Below are 15083 nucleotides of genomic sequence, written 5' to 3'. Positions count from 1 at the left end.
TAGTGCCGCCCATATTTTATATTTTTAATACCAAACATAGCTTAAAAATGGACTTCTAGCTTGGCACCCATAAAACAGTGGTTATGGCACCAGCCATATGCACCAAGGTTGGCGGGTTAGAATCCCGCCCATGCAAGCTAAGACAACAAGTGCAACAAAAAACAGTCGGGCGCTGTGGCGGGCGCCTGTAGTCCCAGCTACTCAGGAGGCTGAGGCAAGAGAATCGCTGAGAACCAAGAGTCTGAGGTTGCTGTGAGCTGTGATGCCATAGCACTCTACCAAGGGTGACATAGTGGGACTCTGTCTCAAAAAAAAAAAAAAGGTATAAACTTTAAAACCCCCTGTTGTACACTCTGGTTTCTCTTCAGTGTAATCTTTAACCTTTTAAAAAGCCTTTTTGGCTCCAGGATCTTGTTCTATATTTTGTTGCCACCAGTTACACAATCAGACTTTGTGAAACAGAGGTGCACCCTATGATTTAGATAATGAAATTTTATAAAGTTGGCATTAAAATTAATTAAAAATATGTACATACATTCAAGACTTAATAAATTCTACACAGTGCTGAAGGGAGGATTAAAAAAGCCACTGGATGGGAAGCCGCCTGCACCTGCATCTCGCACAGGAGGTGCCGGGCACACTGATGACGCAGACACGGTGGAGCTGGGAAGGCAGCACGAGCCTAACGCGAGCAGCCTTCAGTGGAGCCTAGAAACAGTTCCAAATGATGTAAAATACAAGTTCAGGGAAACACCTGTTAACACAGCGCAAGAAAATTTCTCAAGTTTTATGTGTACATGTTTATTTACTGCTTTTACTTAAAAAAAAGATACCCATTAAAATATTAGTAATGACTAAAAACAAGTAAATTCATAGAGTCAATTGTGAATTCGGATGAAACAAAATTTCAATGTGGATTAAATTTACCTTGTGAATTTATCATAAAGGTGCACTTAATTGAAAAACGATTCTATTCATATGATATCTTGTTTTTCATACATCTTGACCTCGAACTCCCCAAAATACAGCTTTTGGGTAACATTTATGTAAACATTGAAGCCTATAATATACATTCTTATTATCATTGTTTATAGTCATTAATATAAAAAGTTAAACTTGAACAACAAAGTTTAGATTGGGTAAAGCCCCCGTGGGGGGCAGCAGTCATCACTGCTAGTCTCCACTGCTACTTTGGGCAGCAGGATCAATCTCAAATGTACTGACTAATCTATTTACCAAAAGATGAAAATTTACAGTTTTACAGATCTTTCTATAACAAGCACCAGTTTCAAATCAAGCCTAGTATAATATACACTTCATAAAATGTGTACTAAGGCAAAGAAATAAGCAAATTTAGAAAAAACAAATATCCAGAAACAATGTAAAAGAAGAGCTTACATTATTGAAGAACATAAGGCTTAAAATCCGCACACACGACTGCAGGAGGATCCTGATAGCTATACACATTATTCTTTATCCATACAAATAAAAACTTTTTTACTATAGAGGTCACTGGTGGACAATGTACTAGATGGTTAATAGCAAAATTTGATTTTCCACCAATAACAAAAATATAATTTGACCAATACAGACACAGGCTTCAAAAATCTTCTAACTATCAAAATGGAGTAGATAGAATATGAGCATTCTCCACTTATAAAATAGGAGCTTTTGCATGAAACTGCTTAATATTAGAAAATGCCAAGAAATGTCAAATGCAGCATCTGAGAATGACACATTATGATAGGATTACCATCCAGAAAACCACTACACTCTGAGCTACAGGGAGAATCAGGGCCCAACTGTCACCACGGATGGAAAACCGTGGTCACGGATGGTGACCGCTTCTCTTAGTCATTATCAGGATGCATTTGTAAAAAGCTATAAAACTTCAAAGAGATGTTTCTTAAAACCAAAAAACAAAAATAAGAAATATAAGTTAGTTTAAAAGTTACATGAAGGGAAAGGTTATATTGTAAGTTTCATTTTCTTTTATTTTCTCTCTTATCTTCACGAGTGTGAATTTCACCTATCATTCTAAATTTGAGAAGGAGTCACTCTCTAGAGCCCAGACAGTGAGCTGACTTATCAAGTGAACAACCACACTCACACCTTCCAAGACACAAGGGGCACAGAAAGATTCACGGGGCACCACAGCCCCCTGCTGGCTGGGAGGAGTGAGCTCTCTCGACTATTCTCTCGGCAAGTATCCCCCACAGCACTTACCCCTAGTCAAGGGCATAGGAAAGGCAGTGGCAATCACGCCTCTGGCAGGGATGGAGAGACGTCTTTTGTGTAAATTGATTGGAAAGAAAGAATTAATTGTTAGTTTGGTAAGACTGAACATTTAAACATAAAGCGTATTAAGAATATTAATTCTTAGATAACCCCTGAAACTTTTTACAATCATTATCTTAAAATAAAAACACTAAAAAGGGAAATACTATTGATTAAGGAGATCTTTTAACAGGACACATGAAAATGCTAATTGCAACTCTCCAAAGAATCAGCCCACTGTAAACTGGTCAATTAAGTAAGACTTCCAGAATTTCAGTGGAAGGTGGAAAATCAAAAAGAAAGGCATCTACAAGAATGAAGATGTAGGTACTTCCAGATATACTAATGGATAATGTTTCAGTATGCTGTGAGAACACTGGAACGATTTCTCTGAATGATACAGGGGAAGCACCAACCAGCACGAAGTCTATCTGAAGGTGTTAACTTCATGGAAACCGTCATGAAAAGGACACGGCCTACTCGGAGGGGGACCTCCTCAAGTACACTAACGGGGAAAATAATTTCCCTAACAAGGGAATACAACAGATGAGGCTAAGGTTTGGAGATCATAGTAGCTACACTTCTAATTTATTTTGGGTGACACCTGAAATACAGTTTTACCACACATGTACCTCTTTAGAGGGTATCCAATCTCTTTAGAAGACACCTAAACTAGAAAAAGAGTCTGACAGTTCTAATATGTAAAGAATAGAAACAAATAAGATTCTATGTACAATATCTGCTTCAGAAAAAGATATATATTAAAAAAATCAAGAAGGAAAAGCCTTAACATTCAATTGTAACTTCACAGTCATTTGACAGTACTGGATTGAAAGAGATAAGCACAAAGGTCTATCCGTCTGGGCTGGCAGGGAAAGGGCACGCAGGTGCATCTTCATAGCCACTCAACTGCTGTCTTCTGCTGGGTCCTGACCACAGGATTCTGCAGCAGCATCAATTGAACCTTTGTTTTCACCAGTGGCACAGTCCTCCAAAAAACAAGAGCATGCAGGTTATTTGATGTTAATGTCATCTGAAGAGTTTTGAAGTCAGGAAAAAACTAGCCAAGCAACATATTTCTAACTCCCTAACTTATTCATGTCTGAAAATACCCATTATAGTTCTTAATTATTAGAAGGTAAAGGACAGAAATTGTTTTAATAATGTAACACGTAACAACTTTGCAGTTAATGATGGACTACATATACAACGGTGGGGTCCCCTATAACTATATCATATTTTACTATACCTTTTCTATGTTCGCAGATAGACAAAAACTTACCATTGTGTTACAACTGACTACAATATTCAGTATCCCATGTTGTGCAGGTTTATAGACTAGGAGCAAAAGGCCCTACCTTATAGCGTAGTGTGTAGACTGGAGCATCTACTTTTGTATTAAGTACAGTTTTGTTTTGTTTTTTTTTGAGACAGAGCCTCAAGCTATTGCCCTGGGTAGAATGCCGTGGTGTCACAGCTCACAGCAACCTCAAACTCTTGGGCTTTCAGCAATCCTCTCACCTCAGCCTCCCAAGTAGCTGGGATTACAGACACCCGCCACAATGCCCAGCCATTTTTTGTTGTTGTTGTAGTTGTCAGTGCTGTTTTTAGCACGCCTGGGCTGGGTTGGAACCCCTCAGCCCCACTGTATGTGGCCAGTGCCCTAACCACTAAGCTACGGGCACCAAGTCTAGTCTAGGACTTTCAAAAGAAACTACGTATGTGGGGGAATTTAGAGAGTTACCATGCATGCCCAGGGAAAGGAGAAGACTTTAAAAGATCTGAAAAGACTCAAAGTTTACACCTACTAATCCCTAGCAGAGATATAGCCTATAGTAATAATAACAGTGATAATAAAATGGCTGGGTACACTGGCTCATGCCTGAGCTCAGGAGTTCAAAAACACACTGACCAAGCACAAGATCCCATCTCTACTAAAAATAGAAAAACTAGCTGGGTGTTCTGGCAGGAGCCTACAATCCCAGCTACTTGGGAGGCTGAGGCAGGAGCATCACTTGAGTCAAGGATCAAGTGAGTGAGGCTGAGGCCACAGCACTCTACTCACTAAAGTCTCAGAATGAGACTTTGTCTTAAAAAAAAAGAAATAATAATAAAAAGACAAAAACAGAAACAAAAATATGCAAATCTCGGAGAAGGGGCAGAACCTGATTTCCAGACTTACTGTACATATTATTAGATTCAAATGTCCGGTTTTCAGCAACAGCAACAAAAAAATCACAAGGCATAAAAGAAAAAGAAAAGTGTAGCCTATTCAAAGGAAATAAAAAATAAACAGAAACACTCCCTGGGGAAGACCAGATGACAGATTTGCTAGACAGAGACCTGACAACAACTGCCTTAAATATGCTCTAGGAACTACCCAAAAATACAGAGAAAAGTCAAGAAAACTACATATGAACAAAATGGAAATGGTGAGAGAAAACCTAAAAAGAAACCCAAAGTAAATTTTATAACTAAAAAGTACAAAACTGAAATGAAAATTCACTAGAGGTATTCACAGGCAGATCTGGGCATGCAGAAGAAAAGAGTCTATGAATGAAGAGAGGTCAAGTGAAAGTGTCAAGTCTGAGAGATGGAAAGAAAAAAGACTGAAGAAAAGTGAATCTCCTAAGATACCTGGGGCTACCACTGAACGGACCAAATAAGCACGTGTGGGACTCAGAAGAAGAAGGAAAAGAGAAAGCGGCAGAGAAGTTATTTGAAGAAAGAAGGCCAAAGACTTTGCAAATTTGATGAAAGACAATATATTGAAGAAACTCAATGAACTCCAAGCAGGATGAACTCAAGACACCCACACTGAGACACAATGTAATTCAATAGCCATGACCCAAAGATAAACAGCATCTTGAAAGCAAGAGACAATCAACTTGGCGCATCCAAGGGCCTCTCAATAAGGTTATCAGCAGATGTCTCAACAGAAACTTCAAAGGCCAAAGGGCAGTAGGCCAATATATACATGGGAAGTGCTTCAAGAAAAAACCCATCAACCAAGAAATCCTGTATCTGGCAAAACTGTCCTCCAAAAATGAGGAGAAATTAAGACCTTTGTAGATAAACAAACGCTGGGCATACAGAAGAAAAGAATCCACTAGATTTGCCACACGAGAAATGCTAAAGGCAGCCCTGTGGGTTGAGATGAAATGACTCGAGACAGTAACTTACAGTTGTGTGACTAAACAAGGCTCTGAGTAAAGGCAAAACACGAAAATTAAGAAAGCAGTATTATTGTAATGATGATGTGTAACTCCCCTTTTTGTTTTCTACATGATTTAAGAGACTAATACAATCAAAGAAAACTACTAGTCCAAAAGCTAGTGTTATTATAAACTTTGGTTTATAATCTTGCATTTTTCTATGTAATTTAACAGATTAATGCATAAAAGGATTAGTTTATATTTTATGACACAGAATGTATACTAAAGATTCAATTCTGGGCTTGGTGCCCATAGCTCAGTGGTTACAGTGCTGGCCACATACACTGGGGCTGGTGGGTTCAAACCCGGCCTAGGCCAGCTAAACAACAACTACAACAACAGCAACAACAAAATAGCCGGGCATTGTGGCGGGCACCTATAGTCCCAGCTACTTGGGAGGCTGAGGCAAGAGAATCGCTTAAGCCCAAGAGTTTGAGGTTGCGGTGAGCTATGATGTCATGGCACTCTACTGAGGGTGACACAGTTAAACTCTGCCTCAAAAAACAAACAAAGGAAAAGAAAGATTCAATTCTGTAACATCAATAACTAAAGAGAGATGGGATGGAGCTCTGTGGAAGTAGTTTTGCTGAAGTTATACTGGTATAAATTCAAATTGGAGTGATAGAATGTTGGAATGTTGAATGAAATCCCTATGATTATCATACAGAAAAGAGCTACAGGATATATAGAAAAGGCAATGAGAAGGGAATAAAAGTATTTTACTTCAAAAAATCACCTAAAATCAAAAGACAGTAATGCAGCAAATCAGGGGGAAAAACTATAAGGCATATTGAAAAGAAGTAGCAAAATGATACAAGTCAAGTCCTTCTTTACCAGTAATCACTTTAAATGCAAATGGCTATATTCTCCAATTAAAAGACAGATTAGCTGAATGGATTTTAAAATGTACTATCTCAATGTACACTGTCTGCAAAGATCTAGACACAAATATGACAAAAGGGAAAGGATGGGAAAAAATGACATGAAAGTAGAAACCAAAAGAGAGCAGGGTGTCTATGAATATGTCAATAATAAAAAAACCCAATAGTACATGATTCCACTCATAGGCGCTACCTGCAGGAGTCGAATTCAGAAAGACAGAAAGCAGAATGGTGGTTGCAAGGGTCAGAGGGGAGAGGAGCTGGGTACGGAGCGTCACTCTTACAAGATGAACGGGTCTGGAGATGCACGGTGGTGATGGATGCACGATGTGAATGTGTTTAATGCCACTCAAATGTACACTTAAGTAGCTAAGAATGTAAATTTTGTTATATGTACTATCAGTGTATTACAATAAAAGGAATGTTATTAAATTTTAACTAAGGGGGGTGGTGGGAAGTAATCTGTTTACTTTGTAAGCCTTAAACAATACTGGTTTGAACGCCTAACTTTATTCTTTCGTTATAGTTTTTAACTTGACTCTTCACTTTCACACATCTTGATACTTGTGGGAATAAAGATCTCATTACTAGTACAAATGCCACTACCATCGCCATAGCTGCCGGCACCAGTGCAAATCAGAGCTTTAATGTTCTGGTTCTCACAAATGATCTCACTGGGAAGACCCCACAACAGCACAAAGACCACTTGGGTCCCATGGAAGTTCCTGTGTGGTACGAACACTACCTCTGGGGTGAACCTCTATTTCGAACACACAGGCGTATTTGAACTGCGTAGCTCTTATACCTCTACTCCCCAGGCAATCGTACTCTTTTTATTACCTTTACATCACAAGGACAATTTCATGTCTTTACTCATTTTTGCCTTCAAACATTCCAACTGGTGGAAGAAAAAGAATCACTTGGAGGCAAGAAAGACTTGTATTTAAATCCAATGAACTGCTCAGCCTTGTCCTGTTACTAACATCTGCATGAGCTTTACTATTATTTAACATCTGTACAGCTCACTTTGTGGCTTACTGGTAAGGTGGGGAACACCCACCACAGAAGTAAAGTGTGAGGGCTGAGATTTTCACTGAGGTCACACAAGACTACTACCTGTGTTAAGGCCCTGCCTCGCACGGAGCTGTCAGTGGTGACAGCTAGTGTTACTGTGCTTACTTGGATGTCTGCTTCTTGAGGGACAGTCTGGCTCTGAACCCAAGAATAGATCTTGGCAAGCTCCTCCTTTTGGCCATGAGAAAACCGGGGCTGCTGCTGCCTCATTCTTTCCAGCTTTTCTAGGTCTTCTTTTAGTACAACTTCTTTAACCCTGAAAACAAGCAAACAAAACCATGACACTCCTGAACAAGACACGGGGTTCTCATCTTGCCGTCTATGAGTAGCACTTCTTTTAGGTTGGTAATACACTCTATGTATTTTATTAACATGTTACACATTAAAACCTAACGGAATCATTTCTTTGTCAAGCTGGCAAAGTAGACCTTTTTTTCTTGGTAGAAAGTAGGTTATGTTTGAATGAGGTGCACAGAAGAAAGATTTCCCTTGGCTTTTCTTCTTTTTTTTTTTAGTATGGGCAAAGGAAAGGTCTAACAGAAACATTTTTGCACTTAGAAGCCATCCTAGAAAGCAGTGTCTCCTGTGTTTTCTTTTCTCTCTCTCTTTTTTTTTTTTTTTTTTTTTTGAGACAGAGTCTCACTCTGTTGCCCCCAGTAGAAGGCCAAGTATCACAGCTCACAGCAACCTCAACTCTTGAGCTTAAGCCAGTGGTTCTCAACTTGTGGGCTGCAACCCACAAGAACTGTATGAAAGGGCTACAGCATTAGGAAGGTTGAGAACCACTGGCTTAAGTGATTCTCTTGCCTCAGCCTCCCTTTAAGTAGCTTGAACTATAGGCACCTGCCACACACCTGGATAATTTTTCTATTTTTAGTAGAGATGGGGGTCTGGCTTTTGCTCAGGCTGGTCTTGAACTCCTGTGCTCAGGCAATCCTTCTGCCTTGGCCTCCCAGAGTGCTGGAATTACAGAATGAGCCACCCTTCCCAGTCTCCGTTTTCTTGTCTCACAATGTGTGACATTTATTTAGTCTGTATGTTTAGACGTATGAGGTACTATCACTACAATCCTCATTTTTAAGAAACCATTTGTCACTTCAAATGAATGAATTTGAAAATACATTTCTCTAGGGGTATGTATAAACCATTAAAAAACCCACTTTTTATCAAAAACACAAAAATATAAAATGTGGGCCTTCCCACGTGCTTCCTTACCTCTCAGGTACCTGATACGTCATGAGAATGCTCTCCGGGACTTCTCGTATCATTCTCCAGATGGGCTCTTCAGCTGAACTGGGAAATGCTTCCTTTTTCTGTGTATCCTGAGATTGCTGCCCATTTGGGGATATTCCAGAAGAATAATCACTACTAGCAAAATAAGTACTGCTGTCACTGCTTCCTATTAAAAATCAACAACAAATCATTAGGACACACTTGTCAGAGCGCGACCTGCCAAACTGGCTCTCCTTCTTCAAGACTCTGGCAGCCAGCTGATAGTTTTCCTCACCATCCAGCCCTGCAGTTTTCCCCAGGTAACTTCATAATCCCTGAGGACAGACCTGCAGATCCTTGGTCTTCCCCAGATCTCTTCCTTGCCTCCTGAAGCCATCCGCTCCCAAGGCCACACATCACTCCTTTACCATCACCTTAACTGCTCCAGCTCCAAAACCAAGTGAGATCTCAGCTTCAGCTTCTCATCCACTTGTTCAATTGTTTTGACTACAAATTCCTGGTGGCACCTTAGTCTTTCAGTTCCCTCCCTATTCATCGTTCAGTAACACACATGCAACATCTTAGACTTCTTCCCTCTGACTTTTCATAACTATCAAGATGTCAACTCCAAGAAAGCAGATTATTGACTTTGTTCTTATCTAAACCAAAACAGCCAAACACATAAGAGAACACATCGTTTGTACAATAAATTCATCATCACCAACCTCACGAGGACTCTCAGAATGCCTGGGAATCCTGCTACAGTTATCTGGTCACTGCACTAACTTACTCCCAGCAGTGACTGATTTCAACTTCTTTACTTCCTCCCTCAGTCTCACCTATTTTTTATAAGGAAACAAAATAAGCTATTTGAAAACAAGCTCACTATCTTCCTGACACTGAACATAAAGATTACTCACACACAGGCTCACTCCTCATGTTCCTCGTGCGATGACAGAGAATGTGTGTCCCAAGGCCCAGCCCCCTCTGCTATGGGCCTTACAGCTTGTTCCTTTCCTATCTTGCATTTGACAGCCTGAGCTCCTGCTCATTGACTTTGAAAGAATTAAAACATGCAAGAAAACTTGTCTAATTAAAAAAAAGTAAGCATATGGGTAAGTAGCAAAAAATTATTTTTCCTTATCAAAAAAAAAAAAACTCTTTAAAATGTTATTTACTATTTAAAAGAAAAAAGAATTTTTTTTTTTTTTTTTGAGACAAGAGCTTTACTTCATTGCCCTCAGTAGAGTGCCATGGTGTTACAGCTCACAGCAACCTCAAACTCTGGGGCTCAAGTGATTCCCTCACATCAGCCTCCCAAGTAGCTAGGAGTATGAGTGCCTGCCACAAGACCCAGCTACTTTTTAGAGACAAGGTCTTGCTCTTGGTCAGGCTTGTCTTGAACCTGTGAGCTCAGGCAATCCACCTGCTTCGGCCTCCCACAGTGCCAGTATTACAATAAGAAACTTACTCTAAGTATAAAGACGGAGACAAGTTAAACTAAGAGGATTAAAAAAAAAAAACTGTGCCTGGCCAAGAATATATGTTAAAATGTATGATAGAAATACCATAGACGATAAGGGGGAGAATGGAAGTACTCTGTTTTAAGGTTCTAACATGTAAAGTGATTTAAGTATAATATCTGAAGGTAAATTGTGTAAGTAAAAAATGTAAGTTGTAAATCTCCTAGAACTAATTTTAAAAAAAAGGCATAATAAGAATAAAAAGAAGAGGTATGCCTAAGAAACTAATATTGGAGAGAAACTGAACTCATAAAAAAAGACACCCAAAAGGACGAGGAGAGGAGGAATAAAGAAAGGACAGATGGAAGATGGAGTTAACCTGACCATACCCATAACCACGCTGAACGGCCTGAGCAAGCACTCCAATTAAAAGGCAGAGATTGTCACCTGGGTGAAAAGCAACAGCGAACTACATGCTGGTTACAAGAAACTGACCTTGAGTATAAAGGCAGAGACAAGATAAAGTAAGAGGATGGGAAAAAACCCATGTAAACACTAACCAAAACAGAACTAGACTGGATATTCTGATATCAGACAAGTAGATTTCTTTTTTTTTTTTTTTTTTTTGAGACAGAGCCTCAAGCTGTCCCCCTGGGTAGAGTGCCATGGCATTACAGCTCACAGCAACCTCCAACTCCCGGGCTCAAGCGAGTCTCCTGCCTCCGCCTCCCAAGTAGCTGGGACCACAGGCGCCCGCCACAACGCCTGGCCATTTTTTGGTTGCAGCCGTCATTGTTGTTTGGCGGGTCCGGGCTGGGGACTCGAACCCGCCACCTTAGGTGTACGTGGCTGGCGCCTTAGCCGGTTGAGCTATAGGCGCCGAGCCAGACAAGTAGATTTCAAAGCAATGTATGTTTCATGATAAAGGGATTCATCAAGAGGATATGGTCATCTTCATTGTGTATGCGCCTAATAGAAAGAGCTTCAAAATACATAAAGCAAAACCTATTGAACTGAGTCTATAATAAGCCAGTGAACACGGTTATACTAGCATAAACTTATTTGCAGACATTTTCCACATTTTAGAGCCTGTCATATAATAAATGATAAAACAGACAGAAAATCGGTTAGAATACAGAAGGCTGGATTAACATTACTAACCAATTTCATCTATTTTTTTACATTTACAGAATAAATGACTCCACAGTAACAGACAACATATTCTTTTCAAGTGTACATAAAACACTTATCAAGATGGATAAATAAATATAAACATAGTAAAATAAATTCCGGGCCATTGTGCAAAGTCTCACTAAATTTAAAAGAAGATACAAAAAAGTCCTCTGCATTTAAATTAGGTATTAATAAATTAAAAATATCTTAAAAAATCTCCAAATATTAGGAAATTAAACAACTTTTTAAATAACCCCAGGATCACAGAAGAAAACACAAGGGAAATTAGAAATAGCCAGGACTGAAAAAAAGATGAAAGCACAACCATTTGTGAGACAAAGCTAAAACAGTGCTTAGAACACTAGACTTTTATATTAGAGGGGAAAAAAGGTCTCAAATCAATGATCTAAGCTTCCACCAAAAGAAATGAGGAAAAGTATAATAAATTCAAAGTAAACAGAAAAGAGGAGGTAATAAAAATTAGAGCATAATATAATAAAATACAAAAAAGGATAAAATATAAAACCAAAAAAAAAAAAAAAAACCTCAGTGGAACCGAAAGTTGCTCCTTTGAAAAGTTATTAAAATTGATATACATACAGTCAGACTGATCAAGAAAAAAATTATTAATATTAGCAATGACAGGGACATTACCATAGACCTTACAAACATTAAAAACTTTATGCCAATAAAACTAAATTAGAATAAACAGGTAAATTCCTTAAAAGATATAAATTACCAGAGAGCAATCAATAGCAACGGAGAACTCAAGGAGACATGTATCTATTAGAGAATTTAAATTTGTTGTTAAAATCCTTCCCACTGAGAAAACTTCAGGCCCAGACAGATTCACTGGTAAATGCTACCATACATATAAAGAGGAAGGATCAATTACAAACAAACTCTTCCAGAAAACAGAAGAAGGAGGAACAGTTTCAACATATCTTTTGAGGCCAGCATTACTGTAATATCAAAACCAGACAAAATTACTGTAAGAAAAGAAAGCAATGGGCCAGTATTCTGCACAACAGGTGTAATAATCTGTAACAAAATTATTAGGAAGAGAACCCAGAAATATATAAACAGGATAAAATAGCATGACCAAGGGCAAAGTTAATTTATTATTTAAAAATTAATATAATTGACCATATTAACAGAATAAGGGAGAAAAATCAAATGATTACCTCAATATTACAGAAAAAGCACCTCAATAAACCAGCACTACAAAGTAACCTCCTCCAACTTGACATTGGAGGGAAACTTACATTTCACATCATCACACTTAAGGATAAAACACCCAATACTTTCCCCTTGACACTCTGAACAAGGCAAGAGTATCTGTTTTACTATTCAACACTGCACTGGGAAAGCCAGCCAATTCAATAAGGCAACACAAAGAAAAGACACACAGATGGAAAAGGAAGAAGTAAAGCTATATTTGCAGACAGTAAGACTGTGTAGAAACGTCTTCAAGAATCTATAAAGAGCAACTATAACTAATACACTGGTTTTCCAAGACTGAGAAGAATTAACAGACAAATGCACCACACCTGTGGAGCAGAAGAGTCAGTGTCATTAGGGCTTTTCCCACATTGATTTACAGACTGAACACAATTTTAATTAAAACACTAGCAAACTTTTTTGTAGAAACTGATTCCCTCATTTATCTGAACCAAGGACCTAGAACATTCAAAATCATTTTGAAAAGAAGAATAAAGTTGGAGGAGTCACCAGGTTTCAAGACTTACTTGAAGGCTATGTTACTCAAGAGTGTACTAGCCTGCAGGTAGACACACACATCAATGGAACAGAAGAGACTCAGAAACAAACCCACACATGAGGTCTGACAATTAAGTTTGTGAACCTGCTACAGTGTGCTTACACCGGGCAACACTGTACAGACAACTCAGTAAGAGTTCATAACCTTGGTGTACCACTGTCCTGCAGCTGTGTCTGTGTGGATGTGTGGCAGTGTCTTGCTGAAGTGGTGTTCATTATTGTGTTTTTGTGTTCTGTCTTAACAATGTTGAAACTTAAATTAGAGCAATGGATGAACATTTGTAAATTTCTTGCTAAACCTGGCAAGAATGGAAATGAAGTCAGGGACACATTAGTCCAAGGTTATAAGGATAATGCCATGAATTAAACAGCAGTGTACAAAAGGATTAAACATTTTTCTGAGGGGAGAGAAAATGTCACTGATGAAGAAAAGTCAGAGTGGCCAGTAACAAGAAGAACTGATGAAAACATTGCAAAAACTTGTCAAATTGTGTGTCAAAATCTCCTGACTGTGAGAAGCACAGCAGACCAAGTGAACACAGAGAAACAGGAAAGTCTTAATCGAAAATCTTGGCCAACAACTCATGGCTCATGCATCATGACAACGCCCCAGCTCACATGGCATTATATATGAGAGTTCTTAGCCAGTAAACAACTGCACTGGAATACCCTCTCTACTCACCTGATCTGCCCCCCCCGCCCCCCCCCGAGGCTCTTTTCTTTACCCAAAGATAACGGAAATAGTGAAAGGATGACATTTTGATGACATTCTGGGCATTAAGGGTAATGTATGACAGCTTTGATGGCAGTTCCAAAGTTCCAAAATTGCTTTGAAGGATGGAGTAGGCACTGGTGTCAGTGCATAGCTTCCTAAGGGGAGAAGTTTGAAGATGACTGTAGTGATATTTAGCAGTGAAGAATGTATCACCTTTTCCAAACCTTTTCTAGGATGAGTGGGCAAACTTGTCAGACCTTGTATATGACCAATTTATTTTCAACAAGTGCCAAGGTAATTCAATAGGGGAAAGAGCAATCTTCTGAACAGATAGGGCAGGAACGACTGGACCTCTAGATGCAAAGAAAGCGTTATCAACCCTTACCCCCCCCCCCCCCCCGTAAAATCAGCTCGAAATGGATCACAGACCTAAGCCATAAAAGCTAAAGCTATAAAACTTCCAAGAAATAACAAAATCTTCTTGTTGGTTAGGCAAAAATTTCTTTAAAAGAACACCAAGAAGCATGACCTATAAAAGAAAAAAATAAGTTGCGCTACACTGAAATAATAAGTTTCTCAACTCAGACTGAACAAAAGCAATTCATGTAACCAAAATATTTGTACCCTTACAATATTCTAAAATTAAAAAAAAATTAAAAAACCTTTTTCTCTTTGAAAGACACTGTCAATGAAATGAAAAGGCAAACCACACACAGTGAGGATTTTTGGAAAATTAGTATTCACACATCATATAAATTAGTATTTGATAAAGAATCTGTACTCAGAATATGTACAGAGCTCCTAACTACTTAATTACTCAAAAACCAAATTTAAAAAGATGTGCAAGAGATTTTTAACAACTACCAAAGATGACACATGTATGGCAAGCAAGTACATAAGATGCTCAACCCCTCAGTCAACAGACATATGCTTAAGACCCCACTGAGATGCCATCACACACCACAGGACTGGACCACACAGTGCCATACCATCACACACCACGGGACTGGACCCCCGTGAGATGCCATCACACACCACGGGACTGGACCCCAGTGAGATGCCATCACACACCACGGGACTGGACCCCCGTGAGATGCCATCACACACCACGGGACTGGACCCCCGTGAGATGTCATCACGCACCACGGGACTGAACCCCTGTGAGATGCCATCACACACCACGGGACTGGACCCCACAGTGACATACCATCACACACCACGGGACTGGACCCCAGTGAGAGGCCATCACACACCACGGCACTGGACCCCAGTGAGAGGCCATCACACACCACGG

The 15083-nt window shown here is 39.3% G+C and overlaps 1 protein-coding gene across 6 annotated transcripts in view; it reads right to left on the bottom strand.

Annotated features, from left to right (window-relative positions):
• Positions 1 to 359: 359 nt before the first annotated feature.
• The window catches only part of PER3 (period circadian regulator 3), a 57241-nt gene continuing 42517 nt past the window's right edge, over positions 360 to 15083 (bottom strand). For all 6 annotated transcript variants that reach the window (XM_023515202.1, XM_023515204.1, XM_023515205.1 and 3 more), the window contains 3 exons: positions 8663 to 8846; positions 7553 to 7703; positions 360 to 3266 (listed from right to left, as the gene is read on the bottom strand). In XM_023515202.1, coding sequence (XP_023370970.1) covers positions 3183 to 3266; positions 7553 to 7703; positions 8663 to 8846 — 419 coding nt within the window. In that variant the 3' untranslated portion in view covers positions 360 to 3182. The remainder of the gene's footprint in view (positions 3267 to 7552; positions 7704 to 8662; positions 8847 to 15083) is intronic.

The sequence above is a fragment of the Otolemur garnettii genome, unplaced genomic scaffold, assembly GCF_000181295.1.
Source record: "Otolemur garnettii isolate 467f Iridium unplaced genomic scaffold, OtoGar3 scaffold00067, whole genome shotgun sequence".
In the NCBI taxonomy this organism is placed as follows: Eukaryota; Metazoa; Chordata; class Mammalia; order Primates; family Galagidae; genus Otolemur; species Otolemur garnettii.
Note: the sequence above shows the minus strand (reverse complement) of the source record. Positions and strands in the feature narration are given on the sequence as shown.